General features: G+C 44.4%; 2 protein-coding genes across 3 annotated transcripts; both read left to right on the top strand.

Annotated features, from left to right (window-relative positions):
* Window positions 1–2,946: 2,946 nt before the first annotated feature.
* RPN10 (regulatory particle non-ATPase 10) lies at window positions 2,947–6,776 on the top strand. Of its 2 annotated transcripts, none has more exons than XM_048715795.2 (10): window positions 2,947–3,102; window positions 3,197–3,310; window positions 3,418–3,523; window positions 3,738–3,852; window positions 3,939–4,148; window positions 4,240–4,531; window positions 5,015–5,144; window positions 5,715–5,812; window positions 5,917–5,985; window positions 6,463–6,776. In XM_048715795.2, exons 1-10 carry the CDS (start codon window positions 3,091–3,093, stop codon window positions 6,520–6,522), a joined length of 1,206 nt encoding a protein of 401 aa, XP_048571752.1. In that variant the 5' UTR covers window positions 2,947–3,090; the 3' UTR covers window positions 6,523–6,776. The 2 variants fall into 2 exon arrangements, with proteins under 2 accessions (XP_048571752.1, XP_048571753.1); XM_048715796.2 differs by having other exon boundaries at window positions 6,466–6,776.
* Window positions 6,777–10,892: 4,116 nt separating this feature from the next.
* LOC125552302 (actin-depolymerizing factor 5) lies at window positions 10,893–13,372 on the top strand. The gene is made up of 3 exons (XM_048715797.1): window positions 10,893–11,145; window positions 11,218–11,477; window positions 12,848–13,372. Exons 1-3 carry the CDS (start codon window positions 11,125–11,127, stop codon window positions 12,996–12,998), a joined length of 432 nt encoding a protein of 143 aa, XP_048571754.1. The 5' UTR covers window positions 10,893–11,124; the 3' UTR covers window positions 12,999–13,372.
* Window positions 13,373–18,477: the final 5,105 nt, after the last annotated feature.

The following is an 18,477-nucleotide window of genomic DNA, read 5'->3' on the forward strand; positions in this document are numbered from 1 at the left end:
TGGCCCCGCGACATCGTCTTGGCGAGGACGCTTCTTGCCGCTGACTGTTGGCTTTTCATCACCGCCGCCATCGTCATCGTCGTTGCTGTCATCGTCGTCCTCCTCCTCTTTCGACCATTCCTCCTCATCATCATCGTCGTCCTCTTCTTCGTCCTCCAATGGTCCTCGTCCATCTGGTTGTCGACTGACGACTCCGAAGACAACGTCCCTTCCATGACCCAGATATAATCGAGGTCTGGGCTCGACGCCGGACTCATGGAAGACGAGCCGGATGATTCCGGTGTTGACCTATCATCGGGCACCAGACTGCTGGCCGAGCTATCGTCCTCGCTGTCGCTCGACATGGCTGCAGAGTGTGTGCTAGTGTGTAGCGCGGCCTGCCAGGGACGATGAAGATGGTGGACACTTAAGCGGGGTATGTAGAGAAGAGGAAATGCCACTTAAAGCAGGGGCAGATGTACTATCCAACCGCTGATATAATCACCCGCAATTATTTGTACCCAGTCGCTTCAAATTTTCGGGGTTGTGCAGGACTCCTATTGGCTGGTTTCTTTTTTCAGGACAAAAACAAAGGAACGAGTTTTGGGATTATGCACCAGTACCAGTAAGAACGAAGTAGGGCAGTTGGCAAGCAATACATTGAGCTCTTCTTATTGAGAAAGCTAGTAATAATCAAACTACAAAGGAAAAGAAAAAAGACAAAGAAAAATATCTGCACGAATCTTCGCGTAACATCAATGGCATAAGACCTAGATGTGCATTACTTAGAGCACATCTAGATGTGCTTTAGCAATACTGTCAAACAAAACCCCTAATCATCTTGCAAACAGGGCATAGAACATGGCTAATGCGACAACCGCAACTACACATGCTAGTTCCTTCTTGTCTCTTGCTTTCATTTGTTGCCTGTGATTGATTCTTTCTTGCTTCATCATACTGATTGTACATTCCTGATACGTCTCCAACGTATCTATAATTTTTGATTGTTCCATGCTATTATATCATCTATTTTGGATGTTTTATATGCATTATTATGCTATTTTATATTATTTTTGGGACTAACCTATTAACCTAGAGCCCAGTGTCAGTTCCTGTTTTTTTTCTTGTTTTTGAGTTTCGCAAAAAAGGAATAGCAAACGGAGTCCAAACGAAATAAAACCGTCGCGATGATTTTTCTTGGACCAGAAGACAACCAGGAGACTTGGAGATGAAGTCGGAGGAGCCACGAGGCGGCCACAAGGTCGGAGGGCGCGCCCCCACCCTTGTGGGCCCGTCGTGCACCTCCTGACCTAATTTCTGCGCCTATATATTCCCACATATCCCCAAACCAACAAAGGCATCCACGAAAACACTTTTCCACCGTCCAAGGAGGAAGACATCGGCGCTGCGCACCCTCCTAGGGAGGTAATGAAGTTTTATTTGTTCTATGTCCGGATGTTTGTACTTCCACAGGAGATCTAACCCTTACTCTCTCACCTCCACAGGGCTGGCTTGAGAAGGCCAAGCAGATCAACGGTCCAGCCCCGCTGCCCGAAGACCCTAGGCCGGCCCTGCTAGGGGAAATGCTGACCGTGGCGCCAGAGAAAAAAGAGAAAAAGAAGCAGAGTTGAGGGAGGCCCGAGAAGGCCTCCTCCCCAAGGAACTGTTGGACAACAAGTCTGGGGATACCCACGCCTCCTCTACTCAGGGGAAGGAGCAAGAAGAGGACGGGGAAGAGATCAGGGGAACAATAGTGCCGCCTGAGCGGTACTACCGCGCCCTCCAGCGGTACTACCGCGTGGAGATGAATAGTAGACAATACCTGCGGTAGTAGAGGAAGGTAGGGCGGTAGTGCTGCCCTAGGCGGTACTACTGCTAGGTACGGCCGCCCTATTGCCGCTCGTGGAACAGACCGCACCAGAACGAGGCAAATAAGCGGTACTCCCCGCGATACTCTCTAGCGGTAGTTCCGCTTAAGTGGTACTACCATGGAGAGCAACGGTACTTCTGCTTAGCTCATCGAAGTCCTATAAATTCGCGGTAGTATAGAGACATTTAGCCCCGTAGTACCGCATGAGCGGTACTACCGTGGCGAACTGCCTCTCTGCTACCGCTCATTTACAGAACCCACGAAAATAGGTGGGAGTAGGAGCCGTACTACACAGCAGCAGTGTCGCTGGAGCGGTACTATCGTTGTGAGAAGCGGTACTACCGCTTAGCCTGTTTTGCCAAGGTTCAAACATAAGGATGAACAAGCTCAAATGCGGGGAAAGGAAACAGGGGGCAAGGAAAGTGCACGTGAAGATTCCACCCAAACCTTTCCGAAGCGGAACCCCTCTTAATAGTACGGTGTTTCTACGACTCAACCACCAAAAAAGAAACGCAAGAAAACATCGTCTTTATAAATCTCCAGAGGGGTTCAAATCGTCTTGTGCCATAAGATAGATGTATGTGAAATGTTCAACGCACACGATTAGACAACAAAAGCATTATCATCAATCATCAAAACCATTAAAAAAGAAATATGCCCTAAACAGTATTTCAATGAAGAAACATGACCCTGCCCCATTGAACTTCATGTGCTACACCCAAGATGGAGACTTTGTTCTCTTTTCATCTGGGCTGTTACATAGAAGAAATTGCAGCATTGCGGTACCAAATAATTATTCACTCATTGGTCAATGAAATTGCTGAAGTGTATGATAGATCTGTGATTTGAAGTATGCATTGTAGCTCGTAACAACGCACGAGCGTTTTACTAGTGGGATATGTGAAGGCCAGATATGATGAAGTTGTACCGTAGGACCAATGACAAAAACCCGGTTGAAAGTCAGGACGGTACTGGCGAAAAAAAAATCGAGACTAGATCAATTTTCGTGACTTTGTTTAATGGGCCTTCGAAAAAGGCCCAACAGGTAAGAAAACAGTCCGGTTCCACCGCGGGCCGGACCGACGCGCACAGAGCCTGAATCGGTGTCCTCCTCGGAAAGCAATCCACGTCCACGAAGGCGACACCGCAAATAAGAACTCCACCCCCCTCCCCACCTTGGATCAGCTTGTTCCCCAACCCGAACCCAACCCTCGACCGCAGCGACTCACAGCGGCGCAACCATGGTGCTCGAGGTCAGTACATCCCGCCGGCCTTCCAGATCGCCTCCGCCAAGCTTCGATTCCTAGCGATTTCTCACCGTTTGTTTGGTTTCCCCTCCTTCTGCAGTCGACGATGATCTGCATAGACAACTCGGAGTGGATGCGGAACGGCGACTACTCGCCGTCCCGCTTCCAGGCGCAGGCCGACGCCGTCAACCTCATCTGCGGCGCCAAGACCCAGGTACCGCGCCCCCTCCGACCCGATGGATCGACCCGGTCCCGTCTCGCTGTGTGTGGGCTAGGGTTTTGTGTTCCGGATCTGACTCGTTTGTCGGTGGCCTCTTGCAGTCGAACCCGGAGAATACGGTGGGCGTCATGACGATGGCCGGCAAGGGCGTGCGCGTGCTTGTCACCCCCACCAGCGACCTCGGCAAGATCCTCGCCTGTATGCACGGTAAGCTCCCGTCAGTACCCCAATTTCCGCCGTTACCCCGTGCTGGCGCAGAAGTTTAGGGTTTCAATGTAACTGTGTAAGCTCGTCGGGCTTGGTGTAGCCTTTTGGATGCCGTTTGTTGGCAGTACGACCCTTAGTAGGCCTTTGTTTCACAAAATATGCTAGCAAAGTAGGAATTGTAGTTCTAATTGATATCCAACAATTCAATGCACAGGGCTGGAAGTTGGAGCTGAAGCAAACTTGGCCGCGGCTATTCAGGTTGCTCAGCTGGCGCTAAAGCATCGCCAGAATAAGAGGCAACAGCAGAGAATTATTGTTTTCATTGGAAGGTATGTTGAGCAAATATGAGCAAGATAACATCCATGGACCCTATTTTGTCTGAATTATAGCTAATTTTGTTGCCCTCATATCTCAGCCCTGTGACATACGACAAGAAGGTCTTGGAGACAATAGGGAAGAAGCTGAAGAAGAATAATGTTGCCCTTGACGTTGTTGATTTTGGTGAAACTGATGATGAAAAGCCTGAGAAACTGGAAGCGCTGATCGCTGCTGTGAACAGCAGTGATAGCAGCCACATCGTCCATGTCCCTCCGGGTGACCATGCCCTTTCTGATGTTCTTATAAGGTAACTAACTTTCTTTCATATCCTTAGGGCTCTAGGTTGATATGACAATGTACTTTGGCTGACCACCTTATAACCCCTACCTGTTTCACAGCACTCCTATCTTTACTGGCGAAGAAGGTGGAAGTGGCTTTGCTGCTTCTGCAGCAGCTGCTGCAGCCACCGGAGCTACTGGATATGATTTTGGCGTGGACCCAAATGTGGACCCAGAGTTGGCACTTGCCCTACGGTTGTCTATGGAGGAAGAGCGAGCTAGGCAAGAGGCTATCGCGAAAAAGGCTGCAGAAGACAACAAGGATCAGCCCTCAAGCTCTACCGATGCTATTATGGCTGAAGCGGAACTTACCTTAAATGCTCCTGCTGATGTTGACGCAGATCTACTCAAGGTATTTTCATCATCCAATGCCTAATTCCAAGTTGGAGTAATACTATATCATAATAAACTAGATCTGTTTTAGCTTCACCATGCTTATGGACTGCCTAGTACAATATTTTATCTGCTAGTAATGGTGCTTCTGTATTTCCTAGTGATCCTACATGTATAACACTATCGCGTAACTTTTTATAGAGAAGCAAAAAAAGTTGATTTGTTTGTTTGTCATTGCACTCATAATCGTAAATACACGTCCAAGTTTTGATTACACATCCATTTAACAATATGCTTTGAAAATGAAGTATCGTTGATGCAACTTCTTACCTAGTTCTTTCTTGGTTTGTAACTACTATAGAACTAGGTTACAACTGTTAATCGCCCCAAAAGAAAATATAGCAATCATTTGGTTTGCTGATAAATCTTGTGGGTGGTATTATTCTGTTTTCAGCTGTATCTTATTCTATTGATATCAGATTGATAATATTGTAACCCACAGGATGATGATGATGCTCAGCTACTACAGCAAGCACTTGCTATGTCAATGGATGAGGGTGCTTCAGGAGCTGCAGCCGTGGCTGATGCTGCTATGGCAGAAGCTGCTGCAGATGACCAGGATTTGGCATTGGGTAGGTCCTTCTATTTCTTATGCCAATTTTGATTATTAAATTTGAAGTTTATTTCATCAGATTTAGGAGAAGAGAAATTACCAATCTCTAGTTTAGAGACATCAGCTTGTCCCATATTTATCCTTCTGTAGGAAAATATTTGCTTATAATGCAATTTCACTGAAACTCATAGACCACACCCTCTGCCTGGCTATTTGCTTGTTTGATGATCGCCAACCAAACTGTACCGAAAAGTTGCACCTGAGCTGAAAGAAAAGAAAAGAACAATTCTTTTGTGAAGAAACCTTGAAGATTAGCATTAACTAACCTTAGCAGTATGCGCTCACGTAAAATATCAGCAAATATTCAAAAGATAAATTTCAGAGATTCCTGCTGCTGTCATATCATCTTTAAAAATGTCCACATATTTCACGTTGAATTTCTCCTGTCCCTTATGTACATATGTATAAATTATGTATAATTATGTCTTTTTCTTAGTTGTTATATAATGCAGACTTGCAGAACTTCTGTCTTAGCCTCAGATCGAAATGTTTACATGTTCTGATGTGTATTTTTCTATGCTGCATGCAGCTCTTCAAATGTCTGTCCAGGACGCTGAGGCTGCTGGTCAATCTGATATGAGCAAAGTGTTTGAAGACAGATCATTTGTGACATCCATCCTTAATTCGGTAAGCCTTCTCATAGAAGTTAAAACTTAAAACCAGTGTCATGTAAACATGAATTTAGCAGTTTCAGTTGCTTATAATTGGTTCCCCATCGCCTCTTATTTCAGCTTCCTGGTGTTGACCCCAATGACCCATCTGTGAAAGATCTACTGGCATCTTTGCATGGCCAAGGAGAGGTAAAGATCTTTACCTCTCTCCTATCCTTATGAGTTCCCCTTTTGTTCTTCTAGTCCAGTGATGGCATGATGTAACACAGTAACAGTGTTCTTGTCCACAGTTTTGAATGCTAGAGTTGTACCCTCGTCATTTGGTTCATGCCATCTTTCATTTGGTATGCCCAAAGGATCTAGTTCTTATGGTGACTGGCAAACAAAACTACCTCCAAAATTCAATAAATAAGTAACAGTTTGTATCATGTCATCTTCAGACAAGGGAAATGCTGAACTTGTTAAAGAGTACAGCTATAGTCATGTCCATAAAAATGGTATCACCGCAATATTTATTAAGCAGCTTAGTAGTAAAATATTGGTTAGTTGATAGATTTATTATGCAATGTGATTTATGTAGTAATCATGATTTCTTTACCATGCATCTATATCTTTTATTGTTTTCTGCACAATCTTTACCAAGTCTGACTAACATTTGTCTGGCAGCAGGAGGAGAAGAAAGATAAGGAGGACAAGCCAGACATTTCTGAAGATGGGAAGAACTGAAGGCAATGAACATCTATTTTCTCGGAAAAGTGCAGGCGCATGAAGTGAAGAAGATTGCCTGCATTAGCTGCTTTTACACTCGGGCTCTATGAATTTACTTAATCCTCTTGTAACTGCGTTGATGATAACTCAAATGCCGAGAGAACTTGTATTATGTCTGCTCTCACGAATGCTCCTTCATGTTTGTCTTAAGTGATTACATGTTGCAAATTCATTTGTACACTTTATGTCTGTTGAAGGTGAAGTTGAACACATTGACAGCTTGTAGCTAGCACCTAGCATCGTTGAAGTAGGGCATTGTTGTATCTGCCCCACTGGTCCCGGTCAGTAGGTTGGGACATGCTAGCTTAGAGCATCTACAACCACAGTGGCCCTGTTTGGATTCATAAGTTAGAGTTAGATTGGACTCAACTAACCCAAAAATATCCAAACAGGAGGGTTAGTTTGGGTTAGATGCATCTAACCCATTCAAAAAATCTAACCCACTCAAGAGGTGCTTATTTGGGTTAGTTTTTTTCGGGATCAACATTTTTTTCTCTTGCTTTCACCACAGCAAATCCCTCTTCAGTTCCTTCCTCTCGCACTGTTCGTGAAGGCGTCTCTAACTGAGTTAGAGTATCCAAACAGGGCCAGTGTCTTATGTTCGTGTCCAGTCTCTCGTTTGCAAACCCTTGAATCCCTCAAAAAGCTTGATTCTACTTCCTCGGTTCCAAATTACTCGCTGCAAAAACGAATGTATCTGAAACTAAAATACATTTAGATACATTCATACCTGCGACAAGTAATTTGGAACGGAAGGAGTAGATTGAAATAATCAATATGTAAAATCGGAACAAGTAATTGAGGAGATTCGTGCCTGAATGTACATGTGCTCTAATCCTTTGAGCTCAGCGGTCTCTATTGGATCTCTTCCTGGATCCATGCAAAACGATCAAGAAGTTCAAAATATGCCCCAAGGGAACATATGGGTGCAAGAACTCCTCGTTCGTGCAGGGGACGGGGTCCTAGTCGACGGATCCGGAGTTGCCAAACTCAGACCGTTGCCCACCATGTCAAAAATGATCAACAATCACCAGAGGAGCTGGGTGGAGTGGACTGGAAGTGGAATGTAATGGTACTCCAAATATGTCTAAGATTTGGTCAGGGGTACAAATATGGACATGATATATGTGGGGTCGAAGTGGGACGGTCTGACGTGGTGGACACCGCCCAGACATCCAAAATCCATCGAATGTATGGACAGGTTTTAGAGGTGTCGGACAATCCATACGTCATACGTTTGGGTTGACTTTGAGGAATCCGATTAGGTGATTTTTTGATCAGACTATTCTAAATGTTTAAAAACAATTTGAGGGGTCAGCTTGTAGATGCCCTTAGTAAACGGGTATATTTTCTTAGAGCATCCAGGGCCTATTGTCGGGCAATATTCCAAAGACATCCCCCTTTGTGGTTTAATTACTAAAACTTAATAATACAAATTCCGTTGTACTATAATTTGTAGGCAGTACTTCCTTCGTTTTAAAATAAATGTCTTAACTTTAATACAATTTGTACTCTCTCTAATCCTTATTACTTGTCGCGGCTTTCAAAAAGTCACTTTGGAGAACAGCTGCATTGGAGCCCTATATGTTGAATAGTGCCAAAATGCTTCTTTGAAGTTTCAAAAAAAAATCTGAAAATGTATCAACACATTTATATGGACATGTATTACACATGTGCAATTTTTTATGCTGAAATATGTAACCATGTGAGTTACACAAAAAAGACAAAATGATGAATTTAGAAAGATGAACAATGCATGCATTATTCACTATTTGGAAATCACCATTTTGTCATTTTTGTATAGCTCACATGTGTACTTATTTCTTCACCAAACTTTACACAGGTGTAATATACATCCATATGATCACGTAGAATTATTTTCGGAATTTTTTTGAAACTTCAAATGTGATTTGTAAAGTAATTAAAATAAGGTCCTCCAATACACCCCGGCTTCAAAAATCCACTCTCTCGCGGCTTTAGCCTATTTGCCTGTATAGTTCCACCGATTGATTGACGAGTCACATCGCCATTTCCAGCACCAATCCATGCAGTCACTGACGCGTCCGCGCCTAATTACAGCACTGCATTTGGACGCTAACCACACGAAGCCAAGCGGGTGCTTCTCCGGCCTTCCCGTCCTCTGATTCCTGTTAGACAAAGCCCCCAAAGCGTCCGCTAGCGACTCTCCGTAGGCAATCACCCTAGGACCCTCTAGCCGGTGCCCCGCCTTTGGCCAGCAAGCGGGTACAGCACTGACAGGAGACCCTCGTCGCGTTTCTCTTGTTCTTCTTCTTCTTCCACTGCGGACCGACGGCGAGACGACGACCCGTCGCTCTCCGGCCCCTTTTCCAGCCAGCGCTGGCGTCCTTTCCGTTCGTCGTCGTCGGCGGCGGCTCGCGCGTGCAGAACCGGCGAGCGTGTCGCGCACTCGCGCCCATGAAGATGAGATTTTCCTGGCCCAGGTAAGCTGTCAGCGTTTGGCCGAGTCTCCTCGTCGGCGAGCGTTGATCCGATCCCCATCTTCATGCCCTCCACGTCACCGGAGCCCTTCTGTCCAGATACTGTGTGCAGACGCAATACCGCATCCGTGTCGGTTTGTATTTGACCCGCGCGTCGGGTGTCTCTGTCGTCCTTCTGTCACCGGGGGTCCTACCGCTGCACGTCTGCATTTATTTAGGGGACGCGGCGTTCTGATCGCGTCCGAATAATAAGTGCGCGCCGTGGTTCAGTCGTTGACGCAACTAAAAATGATTAATTATTACGCAATACGAAATCCTTTTTTTTTGCGAGTGTACGCAATACAAAATCAATTGAATCGTGGGCACAAGTCACAGGAGAAATTGAGAGAAGAAGAAAAGAATTGCGTACAAGCAAAGTAAAATGCGACGGGATCGTGAGACTTTGCTGGGTTAAATTGATTTTGAACCTGAAAATCGTAACTGGCGCTTATTTTCAGTCTGAGAAAACATGATTCCATCTTTTACCCGCGTGGTCTGTGGTGTTTCACATTGACGCGGAATCAACTGAAACGAAAGGAAACATCAGCACTGGAGAGCCGCCTACGACCCGATGGCTCATGAGTGAGCACTCGCGCACGTCAGAGCGCCAAAAGATGATGATTACTCGGAGCAGACATAATAGCAAAGCAGGCTCATCATTTTCAGCCCTGCCTACCTGACTCTAGCGATTCTAGAAAAGGCTGGCTGGCTGGCTGGCTTTAACGAGATTCGTGGTTATCTTCAAAGGAAAATGAAAAACCGGGCTCCATTTAGTTGGCGCAATCCGTATTTACGCAAACAGATTTCCGAGGATCTTCACAACTACGTACTCGTACTCCGTACTGTTTGGCCCGCCGGCCCGCCAGAAAGTAATGCCACCGGTGACCATGCGGCGGTACCACTTCTGCACCTCATAAATCGGCCATCAATCGGGAGGTTGGAGAAACGCAGCCCCGCACGGCCGGTGCGCGACCGCGAGCAGCTTTCAATCTCGCGCCAGCGGGTCTCCTCGTCCCACCTAGAAATAATAATAATAAAAGAGAAAAAAGGGCTCTGTCCTGCGCACCAGCAAATGTGTGAGGTCACCGACGCACACGTGAAACCGAGGAAAAACGGAAAAAGCATCGAGGAGAGGAGTCCCCGTCCCCAGCTGCCGCCGCTTTCTCTTCTTTTCTCGCGGCAAATGGCGAATTGGTTCTCCTCTTTCACCTTTGCCCCCTTCTTCTTCTTCCCTTGGAAGCAAAGAATGGGCACGCACGGGTCATGACGACGAGCCTGCGTAGATGCTAGGCGGGGCGTGCGGTAGCTTCTTCCATGCCCCGCGGTCGCGTACGCCGGTGACCAGCGCGAATCTTGGTGCAGGATCGTCTTGCCGACGGCACCATCATTGATCATTGGTGGTAATTCAGATCGCCATGACGATGATTGCACGCCACTGCGTGCTACTGCTCCTCGCTGTGGCGTGTCACATCTTCGTCATATTAACGGGTGAATGTGATTATGTAAAAGGCGCGCTCATTGGATAAGAACCGATGATTAACGACGACGGTGGAGCAATCTAGGCAGCCAGACTGTTATCTTGAAGGGATATCCATTCACTTGTTCAGATATCTATCCAGTACAAAGTAACAAGAATTCCTTATTTGTAAAAGGGGATAATAATTCTTCTGTATCACAAAAAGTTATCCCTATTTTTTTATTGTTGAGATGAGAAATGGACAGGCAACGCAGCACAAGGAAGGCATGTGTGGGAGGGACGCCCGTACCCCCAGTTGCATTTGCATCCTCGCCTTTTCATTTTGTTTTTTTATATATAATAAAAGGAGGCGAATGGAATTTTGGGCTGCTCGCCACACTTCTTTTGTATAAAGCCGACCCTGCCCCGCCTCACCTAATTGTCAAGAGACAGGCGGACCAAACCCACACCCATACAAGGCCAAGGGGCAGGCAACCCTCCTCAAGCCTCAAGCAACCAACGCGGCGCCAAGGAAGAACCCCTCCCTTCTTCCACCCACCGATCCTTCCCTCCGTTCCTCGTCCTCGCCGGCGACGACCTGCAGCCATGGCAATGGCTTACAAGATGGTAAGGACCCATCCAGGCCTTGGCCGCCGCCGCTTTCCTTCACGTGTCTGAAACGACCGATGGTGCGTGCAGGCGACGGAGGGGATGAACATCAAGGAGGAGTGCAAGCGGTGGTTCACGGAGATGAAGTGGAAGAAGGTGCACCGCTTCGTGGTGTACAAGATCGACGAGCGGACGCGCGCCGTGCTGGTGGACAAGGTGGGTGGCCCCGGGGAGGGGTACGAGGAGCTCGTCGCCGCGCTGCCCGGCGACGACTGCCGCTACGCCGTCTTCGACTTCGACTTCGTCTCCGTCGACAACTGCCAGAAGAGCAAGATCTTCTTCATCGCATGGTAATTCTTCGCCTGGATCCCTCCCTTAATTCCACTCACTCCCTTCTTCTCGTTTGTTCACCGCCGAATCGAGTAAAATCATGGCGGCTGATCTCGGTTATTAGCCATACTGATTACGAATTATAATTATTGATGCGGATACTGCGATGCTGGATGGTTTCTTGGTTCTGGCGGCTAAGCATTCCTTGTAAACAGCTTTGATTGTCCGAACCGTAGGTTTTACATCAATTTCTTGCAAGACATGCAAGTCAAGCCATTCATAAACCACGGCAGCTGCCAGCAAGAAACTAGCCAAGATACCAAATCCTCTTTGGTCCTCTGCACTATATAACGCACTAACGCCAAGTTGGTAGTAATTACATGACGCAGGTGCAAATTACTAGTACATCAATTGACCATAGTCCTACCAACTACTACCAAACAAAATCGCAATCAAGCAACCACACATTGCATCGTCACTGAGACAGAAGCCCAGAATTAAAATTAAGATGATATGGGGGGCATCTCCTCTCAATATGCTCACACCAGACGACCAAGGTAGCCAGAGAAATTGACAGGAAATCTGCAGACCAAATGACTCTGCAATCAGCCCCGTATCCTTATCGCAAAGGAGGAACGCCGAACACGCATCAAGCTTTTTCCATTTTCCACAAAGGTTGGTTGTCTGGCCCATACCCTCCGCTGCCTTGTCAAACTCAAACGCAGGTCTGGTCGAGATCATGACGGGGGCCAAACTTTCTTGGCAGGGCCATCATCATGCTTCTCTTTCTTGCTTTGCTTTGTCCTTGCCGCGGCATCTTTGTTACTGTTGTCTTTAGTACTCTTCGCTGCATTATTTTTCTCTTAACCCCCACAGCTAGGGCGGGCGGGCTCTTTAATCAGATCAGATCTGGAGACCTGTATCCATCTGTTGTGCAGATCTGCCTGTCCTTGTATATTAGATTTATCGCCCCTCATCGAAAGCAGGCACCGCCCATACGAGTAACCTTTTACGATTGTCTTTCAGTCAACATTTCACTGGGAGCGCTTAATCGAAAGTGGGCAGTTTGATCAATCAGTTCCTCCTGTCCTCCTTGGATTATCTTATCAAAAGCAAGCACGATTAAAGCACTTGACAGCAGAACTGGCTATTTAAGTAGTGTTAGGTTAGCAAGCCTGTCGAGTGTCCATTCTCCATTGTCCACCAGCAGCCGGTCTCCTTTTGTTAAAGCGCTCTGGCTTTGTTCGATGGCAACTGCTGCTGGTGCATCGGCCTCACACGAGTACATACAAAGTAGTCTCGTCATAATTCAGTGGGATTAGGATGCATGCATGCATTACTCGATTGGTTGATGACGATGATTTGTTGCTTTGTTTTTCTCTTCATTCAGGTCGCCGGCGGCGTCGAGGATAAGGGCCAAGATCCTGTACGCGACGTCGAAGCAAGGCCTGCGGCGGGTGCTGGAGGGGGTCCACTACGAGGTGCAGGCCACCGAGCGCTCCGAGATGGGCTTCGACGTCATCAGAGAGCGCGCGCAATGAGCGAGCCGCCGCCCAGAGCGAGCTTTACTATGTTGGTGTGCCTGTCGCCGACGATCGCCGGTGTACTATAATCGAACGGACGCTGATTGGGGCTGGCTGGTTGGTTGGCTCGTGTGCTCTGCCAGCAGCCTCGCTCGACGCGATCTGACGAGGGTTTGGGCTTTGATTCAGTAGAAATTACCGATCCGTGGCTTGAGATTGTGCCGTACGTGCGTGTGATGTATAGGGGGAGCTGAGAGAGCGGCAGCGGATTAATGAAACGTCCCATCTCTGCGTGCGACGTGGAAATTCCACTGATGCTGGGGATGCCCCGACTTGGTTTGCTATTGTGCTTCAACCGCTCTTCAAGATGGTACTACAACGGTTGATTGCTCTGGGTTGTCTCTTTGTCTGGTGAAATTGTTCCAGGCGTTCTTCGCCTCTGTTACGCCCAACTCAAAGCAGAACTTGTAAGGACACGAGCGACTCTTCTTCAGATTTTTGTAAGGAACTAGAAGGAGGAGCTGCGCCGTTTTCCCGTGGCAGCGTGTGTTTTTCATGCGCCTCGCTGCGCCAAATCTAAAACATGGGCATCATAGAAACAACATAATGTAACATCCCGATTCTCGGAATGTTTAAGATTTTTTTCCAAAAATCAAGGCGAGAAAATTTCATCTGTTTTTTTAGAAAGCTTAAATTGGACTTTTATAATTTAAAGGATTTAATTTGACTAATACCAACCTAAATTAAAATTGCAGTTTTGTTCTTCTCTTGTAGTTGGGTTTATTTTATTGCCTCTGGCATATTAAATTATGCGTCACTATTTTTTTAAAGTTGTTTGCTATTGCTCCAACTTTAATCCCTTTCTAGATTTTCATTTTCTAAAAGGAAAATCAATTTCTGATTACTTATTCTCTCTATCAAATCCTTCTCTATCAAACCCTGGCCATAATTTTTCAAGGTACAATCTGATTTCTTTCTTTTCTCATTTTCTTTCGCCCGATTGGGCCATGCCCATTTTTATTTTCTTGCTAACTATGTTGGGCTGTGGCAACCCATCCCTCTACCTTATGGGCTGGCCAAACTGGCCCATCTCTCCCGAGCGAACCCCTCTTTTCCTTTCTTTGTAAGTTCAGAGGAAACATCAACATGTAGAAAAGGAAAGGACACAAGGAATTTGCTGCCCTCCTTAATTCCATAAACCCATCGGTTTCTAAAACGGAGAGGCTTACCATGCACCTCCACTTCTTCCACCGCAAGGGCTTCTTCTTCCTCCACCCACATGTACTCGCACGCACACATTACAGAGAAGAAGAAACGTTCAGCCACTCTCATGCCCTCCCCTCAACTCCCATAAATCTCAATCCTTTTCACTTTTGAAGATACCTAGACGTCCACCACGATCTCCTTTCTCATTCCTATGAGTCCTCATGCCCTCTCTATTCCTCCTCTGCCCAAGAACCCTCACTGAACTTTTGAAGCTCCATGGACGCAAGGTTTCGATCCCGGTGACTCAGACCATCTCCATCCATGCCCTTGCGCCAGAAGGTTCCCCTGCACACCATGGTTCCATTCAGGAAAGAAGGAACATGTCCCGTCGATCACACACGAAGAATTCAGCATGTTCGTCTACACTGTTCATCGAGTTCGTCGGATCGATTCGTCGCGCTCGGTGAGCTTCTATCCAATTCCTTTTGTGCGACTTCAAAACATCATTCAAATTATCTCCTAGACATCATAGTTCCTCCTATTTTTATAGTTGGGCGCGTGGATGCTATCCGTCGCATAAATCGTAGGTCATGGTCACATTTCCATCGTTTTTGTTCATCGTTTGATCTCCCAAGAAACGTTTCATATGGCTGTAGCAATCCCGTAGCGGAGTTAGGTTACTTGTTTGGTTAATCGAGTTTTATTATAGATTTTTGGTTGTTTATCGGACTATTTATTAATATGTTATTTTCTTGTGTTCTTGATAGGCGTAGGAGTGTGTGCTAGCTATCTCATAATTTGTGTGTCTCGTATATATATGATTGCTTGATTTATTTATTTTACCAATTATAGTTATTTGATATTTCTTTCATGGGGTATGTAGTCGTATGATTTTACTATGTACAAGTTTCGGCAAATTATTATTATGTGTGGTAGTTGATCAGTAAACTTTTGTGTTGGTTTGATATTTTTTTATATGTTCATGACATGCCTAGGAGTCGCTCATAATTATTTCATAATTTTAGTTGTTAGATGTGGCTGACTAGATTTATTGTAAGGATTTCTTTTACTTACCTATTATATATTTGTAAATTGTCTCATGTGATATTGTTGCATAGCATGTAGCGCTATCTTATGCATGTGTACAATTTTTGTTGAATGTTCGCCATGCTTAAATTCTATAGATTATTCTAGGCTTTGCTTTGTTCATTGAATCATTAATTACTTCATGTCTTGATTAATTTTAATTGTTGCTTAGAATTGGTATATCTTAGATATGGTTCACATGTTCATTTTCATCCATGTCACGTGTTGTTTTATTGGTTTGAAATCATGTCATGCCTATGATAGTTGTTTAGGTATTTATCGTGTGTGATTTTGCATAGTTTTCTTTATGCTAGGTTCTAGATGTTAAATGAAGTGATATGTTAATTTAGAACAATTCCATAATAGTACCTTATGGCATAACACATTTTGTGTAGTTGTTCCTATATGTCACCATTCTAGATTCATGGTTGGTTGCTTTATGACATGGTTCATATTTGTATTGCTATATAGAATTTACTCTTATGGCATATAACCTTTATCATTACTTTTGATAATTGTTTGATGTGTGTTTATTTATCTTAGTTCATTGCCACGCCATGTTAACAATTGCTTCAAGTAGAATGCTTGTTTATTTGTCTCCTACCATGTGTTATAGCACTACTAGTATGGACTACCGTGTGATTGCACATATGGTTAGCCTTCATTGAGACGATTCACATGATACTAGTTTGTTGATTTCGTACTTTTTTTTATCAAATAACTTCTTGCTTGTTCAATACTGTGCCATGTTGTTGTGATTGCATAATTAGATAGCATCATGTGTGTGTACCAATTTTTATGTCGTATGGTGCCTAGTTGTGTACTTTAGGTACTTGCTAGTGTTGGATGAGCTAAATATAGATACATGCCACTTTCTTACTCATGCGAGTATAACACATGTTGAATTGGTAGATGCCATGATCTAGTTATTTACTTGCCTAAATGCAGTATGGTATGCCCATATGCTTATATGACATAACTAGTATGTGTGCTCTTGCCATTTTGGATATTCATGGTAGTTGATATCAACTAAGTTATCCCATTGATGTGGGTTGTATTCTATATATTGGTATCATATTTTGGTATCTCGTGTGATGATCATCCATGCTTAGCATCATATCTGGTCTATCTTACTGTTGCATTTGTGGTATGCGAAATTCTAGACATCAAGTCATGCTAGTCATCTTTCATGTGTTATTATATTCCATGTGGCATAGTTGTACTTGTGTTTCTCATATATGCTTGACTTGTCTCATGTTAGTGTTATGAGTGTTTGGTACATGTTGCATTAGCTCATCACATGATTAGGATAGTTTACCTTTCAATAGTTGAGTTGTGTCTTTCTCATATGCTTAGTGCACATTGTTGCTTTGTTATTAATCATGTTGTGGTAATGTTTTTGCTAGAGGTCATTTGGATATTATTTCTTTCCTTTATTATAAAGAGTGTCCTAGTTTAGTATCTTCTCATGGTCATTCATATGTTTAATGCTTGTGTTATTAGATAAGACCTCTTCATGATTCTATACTCACATGCCTTGTATGATGTGTCTGATTATTTAATTTTTCAATTAGTTTTGTGATAGCATTGGTTTTTCTTTTGTTATAGAAATGCTTGCTAATAGTTGTTATGATTGGTGTTTAGTCTTTGCTTATTGTTAACCATTATAGATATTTGGATACATCCAAGTATTTACTTGTGGTTGATCATTAATCTTAATCATATCATGTATGGATACTTGGATAGTAGTTCACTCTTTTGATCCAGGTCTTGTATAGTTTCTTGTTAATTGTTTGACAAATAAATTGGTTTGTTATAATAGAGTTGATCCTATTTTTTAATAATGTTTTATCGCTAGACCGAGATCAATTCACATGTTGTTGAATGATGTCTTGCTCGTTTAACTATTATGTTTTATAATGTTGCTTTGATTGTCGTATAGAACACTTGTTTGGAGTTATTATAGAGTTAACGTATATGTTTGGATTCTATTGACCATTATAAATATTTAGATTCTATCTAAATATCTAATTGTGGTTAACTATTACCTTTATCATGTCATGTTGTGATTGTGTTGTTAAAATGCATACGTCGGTTCCATTCCATGTGTGTTGATGTTATTGTGTTTGTTATATAGTAGTTCCTTAAGTCGTGATGTGTGGTGGGCACTATTAGTTAATATTAGAACGTTGGTCTTGATCTCCAAGCCTTCCATAGTTGTGTCAACCTAAACCTTGTCACTTCGTTGAATCCTCTCTACTTACCTCCCTATCATGCTATCTCATTTCAGAATCTCCATCTGATCAATATCTCGCTATCCATCCACTCTTAATTTGTTTTGGGATGTTATTTGGATATATTATTGTTTTGGTATTTATTCGTTTTCCATTTGCTATCGTTACGACGAGTAGGGAGTGGCGAGGTTGGACAAGGACAGAAACAGGTTACCGAAGAAGGACTCAACAACGAAGGCATGCCTCCTTCTTTGATCATACTTATCCTATGTTTACAAATTTTCATTGTGTTTTATGGTTACTATATGAATGCTATTTTAATTCTCGTAGCTAGTGTGTCGATTGACACATTACCCTGATCCGCTTGTCGTCTATTCACTTGACACCCGAGTAGAATTATATAGTAATCTGGTAGAGTAGAAATGCTTAGCCATGCTTATTACCCTATAGGTGCTTTGTTGAATGGCCTTTTAGTCATTGACACTTGAAACTTATTTATTGAGCTCGCTAAGCTAGGCAAGTTGGCCTTGTTGATCTCCTCTACTCTCTTCTACTATGGGTGAAACTTACCATCTGAATACTGGCGCGGGCGACAGCTGAATCAAGGATTGAGGGAGCGATTGGCTGCCCTTCACAGGTTGAAGGGGGCAATCAGTCGTCCGTGCCGCTTAAGGCCTAATAAGTCTTGGATTTGAAGATTGTGATAACAGTACAACCACATGCTATATGGGCACTGGCTTGGTCAAGTAAGCTAGTCAGCCTTAGGTGTCGATGTCGCCATACCGTAGATGGGATAGCTGCCCTGCGGGGAGTATCCTCGGCACAGATGGGGGGACCGGTTTGAGGACATACTCTCAGTTCCATGCGCCAGACCCGGTGGGCATGTCACATCTTTGGGGGATCTAGTCCAAAGACCTTGTCACAATCTCCCTGCCGGTATACCAGATGGTGTACTACGCTAGCGACGGCTA

The sequence above is a fragment of the Triticum urartu genome, chromosome 4A, assembly GCF_056163025.1.
Source record: "Triticum urartu cultivar PI428250 chromosome 4A, HENAU_Tu73, whole genome shotgun sequence".
NCBI classification, from domain to species: domain Eukaryota; kingdom Viridiplantae; phylum Streptophyta; class Magnoliopsida; order Poales; family Poaceae; genus Triticum; species Triticum urartu.